At 36.3% G+C, this 22,235-nt stretch overlaps 1 protein-coding gene across 3 annotated transcripts in view; it reads right to left on the bottom strand.

Annotated features, from left to right (window-relative positions):
* The window catches only part of ADAM10 (ADAM metallopeptidase domain 10), a 45,631-nt gene that overhangs the window by 18,706 nt on the left and 4,690 nt on the right, over positions 1-22,235 (bottom strand). For all 3 annotated transcript variants that reach the window (XR_004549957.1, XR_004549956.1, XM_005145914.3), the window contains exons 2-4: positions 16,106-16,256; positions 4,828-4,946; positions 3,409-3,567 (exon numbers count right to left, since the gene is read on the bottom strand). Coding sequence is in view for 1 of the 3 variants with exons in the window: in XM_005145914.3 (XP_005145971.2) it covers positions 3,409-3,567; positions 4,828-4,946; positions 16,106-16,256 (429 nt within the window). In the remaining 2 variants the exon portion in view is untranslated. The remainder of the gene's footprint in view (positions 1-3,408; positions 3,568-4,827; positions 4,947-16,105; positions 16,257-22,235) is intronic.

Genomic DNA, 22,235 nt, shown 5'->3' with positions numbered 1-22,235 from the left:
AGGATTTTCCTGTCCACTGTTGTTCTGAGAAAATACAGATTTTACAGTCTGAACTCAGGGGTACATTTGAAGCATGTACGATTTAAATAAAGTAAATACAGTTCCAATGAAAGCCTAATCCTTAAAAGTTTCCAAAATATTTTAATGAAAACAGCAATTTGCATCTTTCTAGCACTAAATTATAGAACAGTTTGACCAAGAGTGACTTAGAAACTAAAAATCACCCAACTTGTGTTTTAAGTCGCGAATAGAAGGCTGCCTTCCACTGGTCACCGCATCCACTGTAACAGACAAAAGCTGCCTTATAAAGTTGACAATATAACCCCACTTACAAAAACCTCCTTTTGTTTAACTACTGAATAAGAACTCATTGAGATGCTAATCATATGTTGCATTGCGATTTCTGAAAAGCACTAAAAAGCATATTGTTTCAAAAGGCTGAAACATGGGTGACCAAAACATATCCCAAATTAAAGCAAAGATGACTTCTTCCCCCAGTCTCTCCTGAGTTAGAAATGTTAGCATTTTCCTTCTGTGTAAGACACCAGTGATTTGACTGTTTCACAAAAGTTAGCTTTAGATTAGAGCAATAACAACAGATATGCATGCTTGTTTTTATTTTTGAAGCTACTGTAAAGCTTAGGGTTTTTTTAGTTATTGTTGGGGTTTTTTGGAGCTGCAGTTCAATGCAAAAATAACTAATGAAAAGAAAAAAATCAGCCTCAAAAGCACCATTCAGAAAGTGACAGAAGCAGCTACATACTCCAGATATTTCAGACCACAGAAAGCCTAGAGGCCTCTAGGATACCAATGAAAAAAATTAAATTATACAGTCTGTATGCTTGCACATCAGACTGGGTATGGACAGCATCCACTGGCAGTGGCACATTTCCAAACAGTGCCACTCAGACATAGCTCCAGGATGGGCTGTTTTCAGCCATGCTGAGCAAGTGGCAATAGTTGTTCACTTGGCAATCTGGAAGCTGTATTGTACCATGGCTCTCCAGAATAGGTTTAGAGAATCCCCTCTGATAACCTAATTTTGTTTCTAACTGATAATTTTTATGCACTACATTCAAGAGGAAAACCAGTGTAAGCCAACATAGCATCACCTAAGCAATTAAAAAATTCATATCCTGCTCCCATTCACTTTAATAATAATTAATATGAACCGATTTCATCATTAGTTTCTTCTATCTCTCAAATGATCCATTTCTTCCTCCAACAGAGATCACTTCTACAAAACAATACTAACATTAACAATACTAACTTTCATAAAATCAAATTCTGTTTCTTTAAGGTACAGTTCAATTTCTGTTATATGAGAGTATTTCTAGTCACCCACACAGCATGGGTGACACAAGACAATCTTTTTGCTTGTCTTAGCCTTTGGAGACTGGGCAAATCACTTTACTGCCTTATGTCCCTTTACTTCCCTCCTCCCCTCTTTTTTCTGAACAAGATTAGCAAAACCCTTTGTAAAGCAGACAGTGACTTATTCACACAAAGCGCTATGTAAGTGGTAGTCTAGTATTCCACTATCAAGTAGTGAATTGAATGGTTTGGTGAGACCTACAAGACATACCAAAAAATTTAGAAGTATGTTCAAATTATTCACAGAAATTTAAGAAATATATAAGAGGTGCATCTTACAGTTTCATTTCAGGCTTCTGTGGGGTTTTCTTATTACTTTTCCACGCTACTCTCCTGTTACGGCAAACCACGTAATACTGTACTAGCAGCTAGCAAGGCAAACACTCTTCTCAGACTTCCATCTGCAACGCTCTGTAGAGCCGAAAATTAAATGCATGCTGCAACTTCCCTTTGAGAATCAAAGGCAGTATATGGAACAGTATCCTATTAAGTTACTTTATTCTCAAATATGGGTCTTGTATGCACCAGGAAGATATACATTTAGTCAGTCAGAAAACAAGTGTTGCTCACAATGTACATAAAATTCAGGAACTGTGTTCATTCAGAAGCCCTTTGAAATTCTGCAACTTCTATTTGATTTTGGGTTAGTAATCATATTTACAGAATGGTGTAACAGGAAGGACAAACATATCTGCTAGCTTACAGCAATTTTAACATACTTGAAGACAGCATACATATTGCCACTGAATGCAAAATACAGCTGTATTCCAGAAGCTTTATTCAATTAGAAGAAAAGTAAACAGTATTTGCTGACTTTTTAACAGAGAAAGATAATTTCTCTTCACTGTATTCATGCAAGAGTAGTAACCAGAGAGTATTATGCAACAACCCTGTTTTTCACTGGCTTACAGCACCGGGAAAATATAATATATACAGCCAAGTCACAAGCAGGGATTTTTCTCATGTATCTTATTTCTGACATTTGACAACACAGTTTCATTATGACATACTTTGAAAAAGATCACGAGAGTGGCTCAAGCAATTTTAATGACCTAACCCAAGACTGCGCATCCAATTCCAAATGGGATTTCAAACTCAAGTCTTCTACACTTTGCACAATGTCCTGACGGGACAAGTTTTTAAATGAAGTTATAGTTTAAATTGATTTCTAAAGCAAGACTGAAGTCCTCCTAGAAGTGAACTTGTAACACACAACTTGCTAGCTTCAATAATCAAAATGTAATCTTAGAATGACTCTCTGCCAACATCTACTTTGAAGAATTTGAAGTTGGAATCACAACTTTATTGCCATATATTTTGGGTTCGGCATAAAGTTACCTTAAGCATCAAATAAAAATTACTTATACTACAGCTGAAGGCTGATAATACATAAAAAGGCAGCTGGAGTGCAGGATAATGCTAACGAACCAGTTCTGAAAGTGTAGAAGTATTCCATGGTACTTTCTCCTCCTGCTGGGCATTTCAACTAAGACTAGACTTCTGGGTCTATACTCTCCAGATTCAAACAGTTTTCCCTGTACACTTCCACTATCTACTGTGTAAAATGGGACATACTGGGTGCCAACATATCTTCTAAAGAGATATCTGAAGGGAATTATGACTATGTAAACGGAGGAAGCTTTTGTTTCCCACAAGTACCACCTTCATTAGATGTAAGTAAACATGTGACTTGAACACTAATTATCGTTTATTTTCCAGTTCCCAGGGAAAAAACACTCAGTTTAGAGCATTTAAGAATGCATTTTTCAAAAGAAACATGTACCTATTGAGTATAAAAATATATTGCTTATAATCGTAAAGAATTCTTAAAATGGCAGAATAAGGAAGACTCACACTGGTTTGGTTTGCCATAAATCTCTTTCAGACCACAACTGTATATGAATCACGTCAGGACAGCATGATTCAGTGTCATATGCAGGCAAAGTTTCATTTGATGCTTACAAATGGCTTACAGGTTTTGACATTCAATGAAAAAAAAATTATTTTATCTATAGCAAAAATGGATGGACTCACTGATATCATCTTCATGATAAATGACAGAGTGGAACGGTAGAGTTTTGTCCTTAATATATCTCTCTGCTGGCTCAATATAAAAGGTCCCACTGTGCGTTTGGATGAATCCTTCAAATTTTCCATCAATAACAGACCCATGACTAAAACTTCCCTGCTCACCTGTTAAAGAAAAGATGTGCATGAAGAGATTTTATGTCTTTCTATATAAAGGTATACCTTTCATATCTTCTTATACCTGCTTTTAAGCTTCCAGTCCTGTGCAAACTTCAAGCATACACACTACTAAACATGTTGAGCAGTCGATGCTAAAGAATGATACTTGCATCACATTACACTGATTGTGCCCCAGCTCACAACTGCTAAAACCTATATGAATTATGTAACAGCAAGATTCTGAATAACAGCAGTACAACTTGCAGAAGTTTCCACATTTTAAAGACTAAGATTGTTCTGTAAGACATACAGTTATCCCAAAACCAGTTACCAAGTTCAGTAGCTTCCTAATCAGGTGCATAAGTGACATATTTAAGAAGCATATAATGAAGAATTCCACTCTGTATTTTAAAGCTGTCACATACAGAGCACACATATCCAAGTCCTGTTCTTCTACATCTATGCATACAATTATAAAAATAATAATAAATAATAAATCAGAGTGCAAGCTCTCAAAGAAAAAATTCCCTATATTCAGGGCATCCATTTTTCTCTTCAAGCGTAACGCTCTTAAAACTTAAACTTAACCCTCTGACTTATAACCCTCTGACTTAAGTCATCTGGTAAATTAGTCTACATAGATTCATTTTAAGTGCTAAGCCTGTATACTTCTTTTCCAGTTTAAAAAAAAAGAAAAAAACACAACATTTTAAGATTTCAGTTACATTACTAGCAGATCTTCAGGAAGCAGTTAGATTCCTTTCAGAACCAGACTGTATCAAGAGGGACAAAGTCTTAACCCTTCTCTTTTCAGCTGTTTTTAATTCCTTAATTCTCCTTCCTTTCTAATAAATTTTGTATTTTGTATTTACTGAAATTAGATATATTACCCTTAATGATGGTAGCTCCATATTCCTCAAGCTCCTTTAAACTAAGAACAGTACCTAATTTTTTAAATGTAGATGTCCTTTTTTTAGAATGCGGAGTTCTACAAAGATTATGCTCATAAACACAGCTGAAGTTCAAGTTCTATGGATATGAAAATTATTAGTACTCATTTGTTAAGTGTGACATGTAAGAATAAAAGCAGCTGGAGTTTAAATTCCTTTAGACGTATTATTAAAGTTTAATAACACAGATGCATTATTAAAGTTTAATAATACAGGTAACCCTAATCATAAAGATATTAATTTTTTGCACGTACAATTAAAACCCCTCCTATTTAAAACAACTGCACTTTAACCCATTTTAAAATGTTGTACTTACCATAAATATGTCCAGTGTAAATGTGGGAGGTATCATAATCAATTAGTTGGTTTGATATTTGTACTTTAAAGTCATCACTAAAAAGAGATGTATCTCTCTTCATTCGAAGGTTGAAGTGTCTAAAGTGAATAAAGAAAGATAGGAAGTTGGCTTTGAGCTTCAATTACAAAAGCACTAAGCAAAGTACTTTTAATAAAGATTTTCAGGCAAGCAATTTGCAGACCATGCAAAATATCTATATAAAATGTTTATACTGTATGAGAATTAGACCATAGCCTAGAAGGATTTTCATAAGCAAGATTTAGATGCTTTTGACACAAGTAGCTAAATTTACAAAATTTAACCCAGTAAAAAGGGTTAGACGTAAATGCATAAATCTAAAATGCTGACTTTTACTATACACTTGTTCCCATTCCTCCAGAAGACACAGCTGTATCCTAAGGGAAAAAGCAACTATCTTATTTTACAGCACTGTGGAGAAAAGAGAAAAGCAACCATCGGCTTATTTCATTTTCATTGCCAACATTTAAGTAGTGTAAATGAAATGTAGGTGAACTAATTACCATTTCAATTGAAACTTCAAAAAATAAGATGGGCAACAACATTTAGTACAAAAATACTTACACTGGTAGCTACATGCACAACTGCACAACGACTTTACTCACTGAATTATTTTGTTCAAATTACAGTACTGCGTTCTTTGATGCAAATCCTACTGCTATCTTTACATGAACCATACCACATTTTCTTTGCACAAAAACAAAAGTTTGGTTCACTGAAGTCAAGCAACATAACTGAAGTGTTTAAAATGCCTGTCATTGTGTGAATTCATACCTGGGACCACCATTAGCTTGCTTTAGAATTTCATCTGGTATTCTCTTAAATTTTGTATAAAACAGTGCAAACACAGATCAGTGAAGTTTTGAAACTTCAGTCATTCCAATTTTAGTCTTGATTTTCTTCCTGTATTTTCCTCTTTCTGCACTATCAACAAAATTGAAGGAATATTATAGTTATGTCACCAATTTATTACACAGCAAGTCTGGAAGTCGACTGCATCCGTGTCAGTCTTCATCTAAAAAAATTTTGACCAGATTCTCAGCATACACAGTACACTAACAATAGAGCTGACTTTCCATAGTGAAAACTAGTATCTATTTGTGTTAACAGCAAAATAATTCAATTAAGTGCCACAGTATAAAGTTGATTAAACCTAACTACTTTTTAGTATAGCTGAAGCATATAGAAAATATATCTTCTGTCTTCACCTGCACAATAATATAACACTACATTATAAGTACAACTGTACATTAAGATGCAGAATTCAAGATCAAAGAAAAAAGCCAAGCCTACACTTAAAACCTGATATGGACTCTAGTGACTCATGTTGACTAGTAATTCAAACAGTACTTCACAAACTATCATTATTTATTATTGTTGTTGCCACTGTTAATAAAGCTTCAAAGCAAGCAGTCTCCTCTGCTGATGCATTATCTACAATGAGGTTATGAAATTCTGAGATGTGGCTGGTATGTGGGAAAGGTTAAATTTCAGCAATTCCCTGTGACTCTCAGGCTTTTTGCAAGCCAACCAGTGCTTGTACTGTAGTTTCAGTATGAATGTATGAAGACAGATTCTTCACTACAGTTGTGCTTGAGTGTTCGAGCCACTGAAGAATGCACCAGGCAACAGTAGCTATCCACACCCATACTGAAAGGCATGTTTTATAACAGACAGCAAGTATTTATATCACGTATAAAGTATTATTCTTAAGTTAATCTCTTTATTTGCTCTGTAAATCTGCCTTTTGGTTCATGATGATGAGGAGATAACATTAACAATCAACACAGACCATCACCATAGGACAGAATGCCACAATATTATGCAATACATTTTCCAAGGTGGGGAGCAGCCCTTTAAGCCACCTGTCGTAGTTTAAACCAAGTCCCCCAACTCCTGGAGAGTTAGGGAGGAGAATCCAAAGAATGTAGCCCCCACGGATTGAGATAAGAACGGTTTAATTGCTAATGCATAACACAAAACCCCTACTGCCATTTACTAGTACCAATAATAATGATACAGCAAACAGCAAGTGAAAAGAATACAACACCCCACCAGCCACCGACCCATAACTCACTCCACCCTGCCTGGCCGAGCACCATGTGCTCCCTCCTCCATTTTCCTCTCCAGCTCTATCCCTCCAGCTTTCTCTTTCCCAGTATGCATTCTGGGCATCACGTGCTATGGTATGGAATACCTCATTGACTAGCCTGGGTCAGGTGTCCTGTCTCTCCTTCCTCCCGGACTCCCCTCCTCCACCTGGCTGGAAAAAACCTTGAACAAAAAACACCCTCAAAACATGCTCAAACCATGACACCACCTTGTGTGGATCTTTTGGACAGAAGTTAGAAATGAACAGGAAGGAAAAAGAAGTTAACACCAGCACTGACAGGAATTTGGTGAACTTCATTCAAATATTCCAAAAAGCTCCACTCACTTTGGTTGCAATAGTGTTACAGAGTTAAAGTGTTAAAGTGTTACAGAGATAAAAGTTCATTTTAATTTGAGTCTTCCCAGTGACCAAGTTCTCCAGAGTTACCAAAGCTGGATCACACACTCTTCAAGTGCATCTAAACTGAAGTTAAATTACAAGAGCTCTCCTCCCTTCTCTAATAGTTGACAGAAGACTCTTACCATAACCAGTCAGCCATTTTGCCTCTGAGATGAAGGGGAGTATCTACTAATCCTAGCAAAAGCACTTATTAGGGAGAAAATTACTTTTTCCTGGTGAAAAAAGCAGGTGGGGGTTGGGGGGGGGGGAAGAAAGGGAAAGTAAAAAGAAACTAAAAAACAAACAAACAAACAAAAAACCAAACAACAAAAAACCCACCACCACCAAACCCCAACTCACTTTTCTTTCAGAAGCATGGTTATTCCTTCTGGGTGAGATATCCTTCCATCAGTATTACCCTATCACTTCAAAATGGACTGTCAGAAGTTGTATATACCAAACAAAAAGTTTTACTAGTTTTAAAATTAAGAAGCCTCTATTTATAACTCTTGAATTTCCCCCTTTCTTACTTTCTGCATTGGTATATAACTCACACTACAAATTCAACACATGATGTTAATTATTTATTAATAAAAGTAGCTTATTTTGCAGGATCAGAGAACTATTTTAAATACAAAAATACAGCTGTGTTTCACAGTAACAAGTCTCTGACCATTTATATCTGAACTTAGTTAAACCATTAGATAACTTGATCATCCCACAACTATTTTTAAACAGGTCTTTCGCTAGTCATTCAAACATGCTTGATGGAAACAGGATGATCTGTCTGAACTGTTCATCCTTTTAATAACTAAAAATGAAGTGACAAACCTTCCTTTAGTTCTCCCCCACCAAAAATGGGAGGGGAAATGAGAGGCAACTTGGGCGTGGAAAACAAGCATATATTCATCTCTACTTTCAAGAATAAAGAAATTTAACATATCACCAAACTTTAAGCAATGGGAAATCTAAAACCCCTATGTATTGCATAAAGCCTACAGCCATAAAACCAAAATTTACTTTCTCAATATGCAGAGACATCTTGATGTAGTACTTACAAATGTCAATGAAATGCACTGCACTAAAAAGATGCCAGTTCATAGGTGGGGAGACTTGAAAGTGTAATGACTTACTCAAACAAATGGAGAGTTGGTAGGGACCTCACTCCCTGATCCAGTTCACTTTAATTTCTCAGTAAGAAACCTTCAAAGGCCCTAAAAAAATCCATTTCAGTATCTCACCCAACATCTAAGTTTCCCTAACATTCACTCTGAATTTCTTCAAACTAGCATTTCTTCCCCTTTCTTGAAACAAATATCATCTAGTAGCTATCCTTCTCAAAATGATGCAGAAGAGAATGCACCTCAGGTTTCTTTCTTGGCTTAAATCCAGGAACTCCATGAATCTTTTAAGCACAGAAGTCTCCAGAGAAATTCAACAAATTTTTCTGTATTATTCCTGAATATAGTTTCTAAAACTAGCCACAATGGAAAAAAAATAAGGCTTCAAATGGCAATTATCATTTCTACAGCATGCATCAAGTTCTGTATACCAGCACCAATATAAGCTAAGCTATTTCCTAGCCTAGCTACACACCAGGCAGAAGATTAACTATTTCCAGAAAAATGTTTTTCTTATTTACACATTTACTACCTTGCACAAGACATTTCCCAGCCTCAGTGGTCTCTAGAATAGAATTAAATCAATTAGACTACGTTTTGACCTTTCTTATGTGTTACTGCTCCTGTCTCAGACTTACCTGAAAACTGGCATGGTAACAAATCATTACTTTATTGCTGTATGGTAGCTCATTTGGTTGAAGGCAGAATTTTTACTAAAACTATTTACATTGTTATATACAACCTGTTCTGATTATAAACCACATCTTATTCATTAATGCCAGAACCCTAAAGACTATCAAGAGGGGGCTTTTGAATTCACTTTAGCTTACCTCAGGGAGACTATGTCAGATTTCCAAGTATGTACCATAGCAAATCAGTGATAATTGAAGAAAAAAAGTTGAGAACGCCATGATTAGCTGAAATCCAGTAGTGTCCCATGGGCTTGAGTTACAGCAATCTCATGCTCTAATCACATAGCAAGTACTTTAGATAAATAAAAAAGCTGTGTGTATATACTGACAGCACTTGGTAAAATGAACATAAAGGTGTACATGTAAGAGTTAACGCTTAATCTATTATTCCATTTCTTTTGACTTACCTTCTAAGATCAGTTATTTCGCCATGATGAAATGTCCAATATATTGGGACACTGATGGCAAGTCTGCAGACTTCTCCAAAAGTGGAAGAAAGAGCTACTACCAGTGGAACACAAAATGGCACTCTTGGTGCTTTCCCTTCCTACCTTTCCTCAGTCAAACTGCTGTAACCAGTGGCAGGCTGAGCAGGCAAAAGCATTCAGTGACCAGAGGAGATTTAAAAAAGGAAAGGAGATGGAGGAGTTACTCCACAGCTGGAAGAAGTGGCTGGAAAAAGGGAACAAAAAGTGACAGGTTGGCAGCAGCATGGAAGGTGACTCCAGTTTAAGGAGAGTCCACTTAGGTTCATACTTTTTTCTTCTCAGTAGGAACCAGAAAAATCTTTGCAGCAGTGCCTCCATAAGCCTCCTCACAAGTCAGGATCTAGAAATTACTACTCCGCTTGAGGTGCAGGTCTTTTATCCCTACTTTTTCCACCTAAGAAGTCAAAGACTCTTCTCTGAAAAATGGAAGGGGATGTATAAATGGAAGGGGAAAATAATTTGAGAACTTCTTTCTTACTGCTTCCACATGAGGAATCAAAATGTAAACTCATTTCTCACAGGCTGTCAGACTCGCTCCAACCCTGAGCTATATTAAATAGAAGAGAGCTTAACAACTTAATGGTGAGTCTAAACTACTGAAGCTAAGTCTACAGAACCATCACACTTCTGGACATTATTATTTTTTTTACACTGTTTTCACTTACTATTATATCTGCACAACACATTCCATCATCATTTAACTGTCAGTTGCCATGCGCCTGCTACTGACACTAACGAAAACATAGCTTTGAAACAGAACATGATAGGGTTTCCAGGTTTATCAATCTATTACCCAACTGGATGCAGTTACAGGGTATCATCATCTCCTAAGTATTTATCTAAAAAACAATCTCTATAGCTTTGCAACACTCTGCAATCCCAGACAGAATGCTTGCAGCAGCTTGTTTTCCATCCACACCTCTAGGGTGGCACTTGTGATTGTTCAGAGATTTCTTCCCTGACCTTCAGAAGTCAGACTTGCTAAGCTTGTTATTCTAGGAAACAGCTGAGGACACAATCTTCATCCTAAGCAATTTGCCACTGATTATCCTTGATATACCCAGCTGCAAACATGTACACTATCTCACATAACAGAAACCATCCAAGTAGGACTACATGTTGGCTAATTTACATTCTAATAATATCATTCAAGTATTTCTGTCCTGAAGAGTATGATGTAGAGATTTTAAGAGCAGAAGAGTTTTTACCCAAATTTTTACCCTCTCCTTCAGTAAAACTTTTGGAAGTTAAGTGCAGATTCTGTCACTTCATTTCCTATTTACCTAAAATAACCTTACCAGTTGTATTTACACAGAGTTTAATATTTATATGCAGTGCAATGTTTTAACATAATGAAAAAACCCCATGAGATAAAATACTGCATAAAGATGTACCAGAATAAAATCAGAGGGTATCAAAGCTAACACACAAATTCAAACTTAGAAAATAGTTTAGAAAAAAGATTTCCTAGAGAAATAAAGATATAGAAAGACACCTGCTAGCTGATAATATGAGCACATATGAAGCACATAGCTTAAGTACTTTCATTTAAGTCCACTGCTTTTAATTTTAAGAAAATGGGGTTTTTTTTTTTGAGAACAAGGCTATCCCTATTGAAGTTTGTTGGCCAAGAAGCAAAGTTCTAAAGCGTAAACACTTTTAGGAGCATGGTTGGGAAACCCTGTGTCTCAGCTGGCCAGTCTCCCCAGTCCACTGAACCAGGCATCTCCTAGACAAAAAGGCACTAAATGCCTTCCCCCCACCCCCCAAGGGCTACGCATATTCCAACTCACTGTATTTAAATCAAAATGCAAGACATGTAAACAACAGATTCAGCCTCTAAAATACTTTTTAGATTCATTTAATTTAAAAATTAGTAAGAACTCAGGTTCCTGTTTGTTTGTTTATTTACAAAATAGGTATAGAAAGTGAGACCTGATTTACTGGTCTCTTACCAGGCTAGTTTTTTGTCCAGGTATGTAGCTTAAAAGGTACAACAGATGGGGGATGATTGAAGAATGCTTAGAGAGTACTGAGTAAAGCTGTAAAAGAGACAGTAAGAAATAAAGGGATTTTCGATTCTTTTTAAATTCCAGACAGCCCAAAATGAGCTGCAGTAAGCAAACCTTGCAAAAAAATTCACTTAGTAAACCTCATTGAAATAATTCACAGAAGTTTCACAGAAGCCAGTCAGTCCTATTTGATGAGCACTCAATCAACCTACTTAAACAGACTAACTTCTTAAGACCATGTTTAAGTGCACATGGAACTGAAACATGGACACAACTTTACAGATTACTCCAGTAACAGTTAATCTGCTCTATGTTCCAACAGGCTCACAGAGCATAAGAAGACAAAGCCTCTTCATGAATTGAGCACTATGTTGCATGCACAATTACAAAAGTACTTAAACATATATGCCATAAAGAGAACATCTAGCATTTAGTATCAAACAGAAGGCGACAATATAAAGTCTTCTTTAATCCAAGCTCAGCTACTTCAGTCCACCTCAGCCAGCACAGCTGCATGCTCAGAATGTCACCTTTGAAATTCAACATATCAAATACAGTATCTGTGCAGGTAGCCTCCTTTAGTTTCCTTATCTATTCAAATAGAGTGAACGACTATTGAAGGCAATGCAAAGGATTACAAAGAACCAAGAATAAAAAATCCTCATACTCAAAAACTCTAAAATTTTGTGGTCCACTTATGCAATCCGAAACTGCACAAGAAAACTCAAATAATGTATGACTGGTAGCTGCTCAAAATAATTATGAAAAAAGGTATCTTCACAGAAAACCAGTATTAAAGCCAATCAACAAACACTGCTTCACAAAAATGTGTTGCCAAATTGTACAGTGAGCATGGATTAAGACCCTATGTCACATTTTCACAGTACGCAAGCTCTCCCTGTTATAAAAGTTCATCTGCTCAAGGAAAAACATTGTAAAAAGAAGCAGAATATTTAAGAGCCAATTATTTACTGAACTTTATTCCACACTGAGCGTCAGTTAAAGCACTTTTACCTAACAGGTCAATCCCATGGTCACTCTGCAACGTATTACAGCTTTACAAAGCGTATGCTTGATAATAAAGACTTTGTCAAAAATTTGTTAGCTACAGGGAAAAAAAAGGTTACCTGCAGTCCCCCACCAAGAGCAGTAGTAAGACTTGATGCAGCTTTTTGCAGCTACTCATTGATCAAACACTACTTTTGGCACTTTGACATAACCAGGCAAAAAACCTCAAGTAGAAGCTTACTCTATAGCATCTTCATGACTCTGGCACACAGTGACCTTTTTTGAAAGCACTGACAGGCTCTTTAGCTGTCAAGTTATTTAAAGCAATAATGACCAAACCTTGGTGCCCACTGGACTTGCCACTTGCACACTATTTACCTTTTTATACAGAACCAGGAAGATGAGAATTCTTTTCTCCTTCCCTCCCCATACAAACCCAAGAAAGGTAGGATACCAAGATTTTTTTTTAACTCCTTCCCCTACAAAAACCACCTACTGCTGTATTTCTAAAGTTCCAGAGCCGAGCTGGATGCCTGCTTTTTTTCATACATAGGGGTATGTCCTTATGGTGTTGCAGAAGGGCAAGCAAGGACATTCTGGTGAGTAAGAAAACAAAGAGAAGGAAACCATCTAATGGTCACCAAGGATTACTATAAACAATCAGTATCACTGATCTTTTAATACAGTGGAAGCAAAGCTTGCATGTCATCATTAGTTAGAAGATATCTGAGTTTCTGACTATTGTAACTCAAACCTCTACAAGAATTCATGCAGACTGATCTGAAAATATAGTCTATTACATTTTGGAGCATGGCAGAAGAAAGTAAGTACTTTTGAGTCCAACATTTTCATTAATGAAGCTCTTATTTTTAAGCTATCTCAGATTTTCTAGAGCCTAGCAATATTCAGTAAGTGCATGTTTTAATATTCACAAAGATAATCATATGAAAAGTCTTATTTGTATGATTCACAAAGAAGCAATTTTCCAAGCATTTTCAGTGACAGTTCTCCTATTGCAAGCATCATGTATAGAACATACATTCCAACAAACATGTCTGAACTTAAAATATTACAGTATTAAAAAAAGTTTAGGTAAAAATCTAATGAAACCTGTAGCTGAGTCACAAAACACCTGAAATGAGTTCTCAATGTATCTTTAATTCAGTAATAAGCAGGTATTACCACGCATTCAAGTACCACTTGAAAACTGAACTCTTCACTCAAGTTGCATGGGCAACTTTCCCAAGTGAGAGTTATCAACTGATCATGGAGAAACAGTGGAAATGGGTGTGGATGGGTGATTAAGAGGCCAAGTCAAGAAAAAAAATTAGAAAGCATAAGTTACTAGGAATGCGTTAAGTAAAAAGACAATACAGTTAAATGCTACACAGATAGTTCCATTATTCTTCTGCATGCATCCAGGTCTCAGGAATACAGTTTTAAACTAACCCACACTAAAATAGTCTATATAAACTGGCAGGTGGAAGAGCTATGATACATAACCAAGTTTGAAAACTTCACATCCCTTCCTTTTAGAAATGAACACATTTTGCACCACTGGTGAAGCAGCAAAGTCAACTCATCTAAACTACACAGTTTATGATTCAAAACAAATTAATAGGTATACATAGCTGAGTTTTAGAAATTTCAATATCCTATTAATTTACAGCCAGTCAACTATCCCCTCTTTGACAGGAAGCATTAGGTGTCTCACAGGAAACTACCAAAATCCTAAATTATGGACTGGTTTGACCCTATAGTAAGTTTCCATTCAGCCTCCTCAGTTAGTGATGGATTTGTGCCTCAAAGCATAGGGATTTAGAATCAATTCCACATATAAACACCAACACTCTCCCTCATGAGTAATAGCAGCTGTTATAAAAATCTTTATAAACCTTTTTGTCTAAAGTCTGGTATGACTAAGATCCATGAAGCAAGAGAGGAAGTAATTTTTAGACCTCATTATCATAGATATGGTTAACAGTTCTACACTGTAAGGATTTTTAGCCCACATTATCAACACAGCTCAGCCTGTACATTCTGAGAGCTTTGTTTTACAAAAGAGTACTATGGAATCTTTACCAATGACAAGATGAACCTGCTCAAGTGGACCGAAATGTCGGCTGCTCCCCAAAACAATGGCCTCAGCATCCCCCCATCATGTCATATTGATTATTTTTTTTTTGCCAAATAATTTTCAGCTGGATGAGTTCCCAGATCCTATTCCTTGCATGGTTTTAAGACTATTAGTGCTAGCACAAAGATGATGCTGCCAATGCAGACAGGCCTACTCCTCTCTGCAGTAGTACACACTTTGGTAAGTCTAAATTAAGCATCAGTCTGCAGCTTAAGAGTGGCAGCATTAGGCTGCAAAGACTAGAAATTGCTTGTGAAGTTACAGCAGATTCAGCAGCAATATGACTTTTCTTTAAATAATAGAATTTTCTGTACTAAAAATCACAACCAAAAATGTGGTTGTTAAGGACAATTTCGAATTCAGAATTTGGGTTGCAGTTCTAGAGCACTGGCAAATACAACCCTAATGCTAACCTTTTGGGAGCAGTCACTGAAATTCAGGCAACTAGAGGGTACACCTCCAGTAGCAACACTTCATTCCCTGAAAAAAATTACAGGCCAGCACAGAAGCAGAACACTTACTCATAAAACAGTATTCAAAACAGGTTAAGGAAACCTGCTTTTACCTTTGCTCTGTCAAACTTACTATGTTTCGACATACAGCTAGCAATTACTTATCAAGTTCCAATTTTTCTTCTGCTTCTCCTCGGTTAAACACACAGCAGCAAATTCTGAAGTACAAAGAGATCGTAAGTGAAGCCTACAAATTATACCTCAGCTGCTCACACCAATTATCTAATGTGTTACCATCACACATTAAATGAAAGGCAAAACAAGCCTTGCAACAGCAACTATGTTTTCCCCATATCGAATAATAGCCAAATTCCACAAAAGTACAGAAAGCAGACAACATCATCAGACATGAAACAGAACATTTTTCTGACATATGTTGTAGTTTCAAACACAATTTGAAATTTTACTTTTTCTCAATTAAATCTCCTCAGGCAGTTTGGCAGTATTTTTGTAAAAAATATACCAAAGCTGCATTATAAATTCAGAACCAACTACCATTCTGCTCCCAGTATGATTCCATTGTTTAAGCTTCAAGGTGCATTAATAGTTACCACCAATTTGAGTGACTGATTACAAGCAACATTTTCACGCTTATACTGGACATCAGAGCAAACACTTCATAGAAACTGTATGCACTGCATTTTAGTGTATTCTAGCTAGCACTAATTTTATGGCTGTCTTTCGCAACTTACACTTCACTACAAACACATGCATGAATAAAATACTTTAAACAAATACCTTTTGAAATATCACTAACCTTCCATGAGCATGAAAATCTAGGTGCAAGAACTGATCTTCATGTGATACTGCTCTTTTGGCACGCTGGTGTTTTTGGTGTAACAAATCCACATCGTAAGATAATCCTTCATAATGCCTAATGTACTTATTTAGGGGATTTCCATACTGGCCTGAAAAGAGAAAAAAAAAGTAAAGTTTAGCATGCCTGAGGGATTATTACAGTTACAATCAGAATACCGGGTATAGCAGACCTGTGGTATAAAACAGTGGGTGAATAAAACCCAACTTCCCTGTTACATGTATTTCAGATTTCTTTTTTTCTTCTCTGTACCCTTGAAATTTATTCTACCCTGGTCCATTGACTGAATACACACTTGCAGTTATAGTGAGTTACGTGGACCCTGGAAGGCAACTTCTACCAAGTTCAACCAAAACTAATTCTTTTACTCAAAAATTAATTCACAATGCAACCTACATCACAGTAGACAAAAAAGCTTGAGAGAGGTTTCAGAAATGCACTTGTGACACAAACTGAACATCTTGCTTCTAGTTCCGTACAAGAATTATATTTCCAGCTTTACTCTGCACTCATGACACCAACGTATCTGCTCGGAATGTTTATGTTCCACATGCCAAATATCCAGAAAAATTAAGAGCAAACATGCCACCTAGCAACACAACATTTTGTATGAAAAGGGATGTTCTATAACATGGAGTTGTTTTATTAAAGATGTATCTCCAAAAAGGTAGATCCAGTTCAGCCTATTTTGGATGCTTCCTGCTAAGGTAGTATTTTTTGCATGAAGAGCACATTACAGGAAACAGGGAAAGATTTTGGTCCTCCTATCCTGATGAAAGAAGAGACATGCAAAACTGACCAGAGACACTAACATTTGAGAGCTCTTCAAGACCTATGACATGCATACAGATGATCACCATCTCAGCTCTATATTTATACTAGACAGGAGTTGCTGGAATTTTCTAAAAAGCTCCTTGCACTGCCCAGACACCTGTCAAATATACCCTTGAGATATACTTCTGCATACTGAACAGCCAGCAGGCCAGTAATCACAAGAACCGAAACCATAAAAATGTTAACATACATTACTTTCCTCCAGACAAGGAACCACTATATGCAGTACAGATATTTGGTTAATTCTGATTCTGGTCACTTCTTCCAAGTATGTACAGTTTCCACACAGGATTCACTTTCTTATTAGTTAATCTAACTCAAGCAATCATAGAAGTATATGCACAATAAATGAACAGTACAGTCTGTATTTCACAAGAAGTGTATCTTCATATCCTGACTGCCACCAAGCTCTCCATCCCCTGTCTCTGCACATCCAGCACTCTTCACAAGTCTTATGATGCTTAACACTAGCACTACGCCATTATGCACAAAAAATATTTCATCCACCTGCCAAAAGTAAACACAGATACTGTAGAAGGAATTATTAAGGTGATGTGATTCAGTAACTGTGATCACACCAAAAAAAGACAGAAGTGAAGATCCAACAGCACAAAATTATGTGAAGAAATAGGGGAAAAACACCTTGACAGAAAGAAAACCACTATCACCAAACCCTCTCCCCAGCCACACCCAATACAACAGAAAACCAATCAACCCAAACCACCCACAAAACAACTCATGGAGCAAATAGTCTTTGCAATGCAGATAATGCACACAGTCTGTTTAACATACACAGTGAAAGGCAGTTTTTAAATAGTTTAAAATATGAAATTATAAGGAAATTAGATATCTATATGCATAAGCTACAGTCAAGAGTGAGATCATTTCAGTGGTTCTGGTTTCAAAAGATTATGACCCAAATTATGTCCTGCTTCTAGAAGTACTAAATATTAAAGCCAGCAAAGAATAAAAGATATTAAGTTATGTATGATGTTTCAAAACTCCAAGAAGTGCCTGTTTTGATATATAACTTGTCAGTAAGCTGGCATGAAATCATTAGCACTGTTTGAAACAAAGCCTTGCAGTATTCTTTTATACACTTTGTGCAACAAATACACAATCATTTCTTCTCTTGTCACTCCATACAAGCAATGGTTTTTGAAGACCAAATCAACTGTTCATTACAGAAACTACTTTGTGTATCAAACCACTCAAAGGTAAACACCATCTTAGTGCTATTATGCAAAAAAAGTCAAGTTTTCTTTTAAGCAACCTGACAGTAATGTATTGCCAAATGTATTTGTAGAAGAAATGTTTCAGCACTGTCAATATTTTTCTAAAAATCACTATACAAGTTCTTCCCTACGTGGCCCCTTCGAAAAAGCATATCCCAAAATTTCAATGTTTCAGTGAACTACTGCTTTTTACTGAAAGAAGTTGGACATACTTTTCTAGTTCACCAAGATGCAATGTGATGATACAAAGACAAACTTAGTGCAGTATATATAGCATCACTTGTACTAGCTGTAACACAATCTTTCACAAGAAAGACAAATTCAACTGTCAGACACATAAAACCTAAGGTGTCTATTGAAAGCTGTGGTACACAAACACTATCTTATCTACACTAAGGATATGAAATTAGAACACAGAAAGTGCAAGTTGCTGTTTTTTCCAGTTCTAGGTTGAATCAATTATCTTCAAACATATCCTCATGAAGAGCATAAGATTTATTTTAAGATTTTTTTCCATATCATAGGAACTGCAAAACTGCATTTCATAGTACTTGACGGCCAATAAGCTCTACAAGCAACACAAATGACTAAGTAAATTAATATTTCTGAATGCATTGCTTGCATTTAACAACATGCACAAGATACTACTATACCTTTTTAAAATTCAAGTAATTATATAGCACAGATAAACCCCATTCGAATTTCCTTGCAGTACTGTAGGCTTCTGTAAATGTTGACTCTTCACTGCTGAGTGCAAATTCAGTCCAATGAAAAACCAACTTAATTCTAATTTCCTCTCACTCTTAGTCCCAAAATATAAGTCCATCCTCATCCATCTTTCCAGAAACCTCTTAAGTATCCTAAACATTTATGAAAAAAATCTAATCAAAGTAAGATGAAGGACAAATCCAAAGTTTCAGCAACCAGCATGAGGAATTTGCAGCATGAAGGATGTTGTACCTGTCTGATGTTTCTCTAATCACTTTCAACATAATCCCAGAAGCAGAAAGACCTCCTATGGCCTAAGAACTTCTATAAACCAAACAAGATTAATCTGTTTGTTACACCAAATTGATGCACAATATACATTAACTGGACTTCACATACATCCTTTCCATATACCCAGGTATGTGACCCGAAGTGTCAACATAAACTTCAAAATTAACTGATAAACATTCATTTTTTAAATTAAAACTTCAGCTAAGTTTTAACCTAAACCTAGCATATGATACTAATAAATAAAACTTTATCAGAATTCAGGAGTTAGTATGCTGCAGAACGTGAAAACTTCTGTGCTCCATAATCCCAAGACTATTTAACAAGTCAAATTATCTTCAATTTTTCTATGGTAGCAGGCTTCTAACAAGTCATTCCTTATATTGTTATAGGCCATTCTTTTCTCTGTATTGTGAGGTACTCCTTGAACAGCTTCAGGCACCTAGGAAAAAAATTTTAAAGCATGAAAATTTACTGATGACCCAATAATACTTCACACCCAATCCAAGTCTCAGGACCACGTGGAAAGCTGAGAGTCTACACTCAACTGAGTCACAAATAGCTGTTCACTGCTAACTACTGTTACAGGGCAGCAAAAGACTATTGACATTAAGCAGACTTATAACTGTTCTCTCTACTATGCAAAAGGAGAGTGTTCTAAGCAAAACACCTTTTTCTTAACCAGAATTTATATACTTTATGTGATTGTGCAGGGAAACAATGCTATTTCTTTTCCCTTCCTCAAAAACTTAAAAGAACTCTTTATCTTTTAAGTACTCTCGTAGAGTACACTTAACACAAACACTCTTGCTACTCTCCTCTTGTTAAACAAAAATCACCTAGAGCATATCCTATTTTACTGCTTTTTAGAAAATGGATTTCAGAGAGGGTTGAAATCAAGGCTTCAAATGAACATAAACTTCCAGAAGCATGTATAATGTTAATATTGCTATAGCAGTTAAAAGTCTGCAACTGATACACAATCTCCTTCATAATATTCAACATTCATAATCATCTCAAAAGATTATGGAGGAAGTCCTTACAGAAGCTAGCTTCATGCACATAAAGACAACTGGTAAAGAACTACTGAAAGTTTACCAATGTAAACATAAAAATCCATTAAAGTTTGTACATACTGTGGCAAAAGATAATATTTAACTTCCAAGAAAAGGATAAATTAAGTATGCACTGTTCTAAAAGATGAGGTTTACACTAAACAACTCATATTAAGATTTGCATGACAAAGGCAAATAGTTCAAATATAACTCAAGTTCGTTAGTGAAAAATAAATACCAGAATACAACCTGACAAACTATCAGAAATTGCTCAGCAGCCAGCTAACCTACCAGACAACTCTTTTTATTTTGTCATAAGTAATTTGCAGATTTGAAATGCCACCATATGATGAATCTCTAAGAGATTATTATAATTGTAATTAAAATAATCAAAGCAAGATGCACTTCTTCAAGTAGTTTTCAATGTCAAGTTTATTTCTCTTAAAAAAATGTTTCCTTTACATGGGACATAAAAGAGTGTACACAGCATTCAGATTTAGCCCTTCCATGCTTAAGTGTACTAAAAGTCAGTAATCCCACCATATACCTCCAGACTTAAATCTCGCTGAAGAATTTATTCAGGCTGTAGTTTCATAGCTGCTAGCAGAAGGCCAGGTCCCACTGCCCTTTTTCTTCTACTCCATTTCTATTCTTCCCTTGTGCTGGCACTAAAACAGATTTGGCTGAAAAACCACACTTCTGGTCAAGTTAGCTTTTAGTGAAAGAAAAACATGCAACTAGAAAGTCCAAGTCGGGATCATTTCCCTTCACTGAAAACTCGCATTTAGGGCAGTTAGACAGTACAGCACCATCAGTGTAAGCAGATGGCCTCTTTTTGTTTTACCCTCTTCCTCTCCACCCTGTGCAAGTCCCAGCTCTTCCCACTGAGCTTGGGTCTGCACAATAAACTGTTACATGTCTGGCAGGAAATGATTAATTTATTTTGTTTAAATCAGCAGTTGAACTGTCTCCCACATGCCATCAAACAAGAGGCAGTGAAGAAGGAGAGGTGGGAATGAATTGCCAGGCAGGACCACCAGATAGCAGTAATTCATTACAGTGGCTCTGCCATACTGCATAACTGAACCTCTAGATTCTTTTAAAAGCAAAAATAAACTGCAGCCTTAGGCTTTTTGACAACGGTATTCTGAAGTTACTAAACACCTGATTTTATTTACTTTTAATTACCTTGGGTATTTCTGAAGCAACCATCTGACAGCTGTCTTTACTAGACACTGTCTCATCCAGCCATATAGAATTCATAACGCTTTTAAACCCCAGATGAATGCTTGAGGCTGAGTGCCATGTTAATGACGGCTAGTATTCTTCCCAATATATAGCAAGGATGTAAACTAAATTGCTCAGACACCAATATCTCATAAATGTCTTCCCAAAACTCCCCCATGTGTCCAGAAAAAAACAGAATTTCTCCTATGCTCACAGGGAAATAGGTAGTTCAATATCCAGCAGCACAGGACACCAAGACACTACTTTAAAGTCCTAGCAACACATAGAAGGGTGTGTTGTACCAGTGAATACAAGCAATTTATCACAGTTTTATAACACAGTCAGCATCTGATCAGCCTAGACAAGGCATGATCACTCTAGTTAAATTACAGCTTTTGGCGGATCTTGTAAATTCTCTTTTCATATTTTCTGTTCTCCTTCCCTCCCCCCCTCTTTTTTTTTTTTTTTTACTTCTAATGGTGCTCAGGTAGAATGATTCTGTCAGTTATTTCCATTCCCCAAAGAACACCATTAAATATGGATAATTAAGTACTGCTTAACATACCTGCATGCTTAAAACTAGACAACATTACAGGTAAGTATAACTTAGCTTCAAGATTTGAGTAAAATTAATGAGCACTGTCCACAAATGAAATAAGGCAAATTGCTGGGTCTTAGTTTTTTCCAGTCTGTACTGCTCTCACAGTAAAACTGTTAAGAATC

This window comes from Melopsittacus undulatus, chromosome 9 (assembly GCF_012275295.1).
Source record: "Melopsittacus undulatus isolate bMelUnd1 chromosome 9, bMelUnd1.mat.Z, whole genome shotgun sequence".
Lineage (NCBI taxonomy): Eukaryota > Metazoa > Chordata > Aves > Psittaciformes > Psittaculidae > Melopsittacus > Melopsittacus undulatus.
Note: the sequence above shows the minus strand (reverse complement) of the source record. Positions and strands in the feature narration are given on the sequence as shown.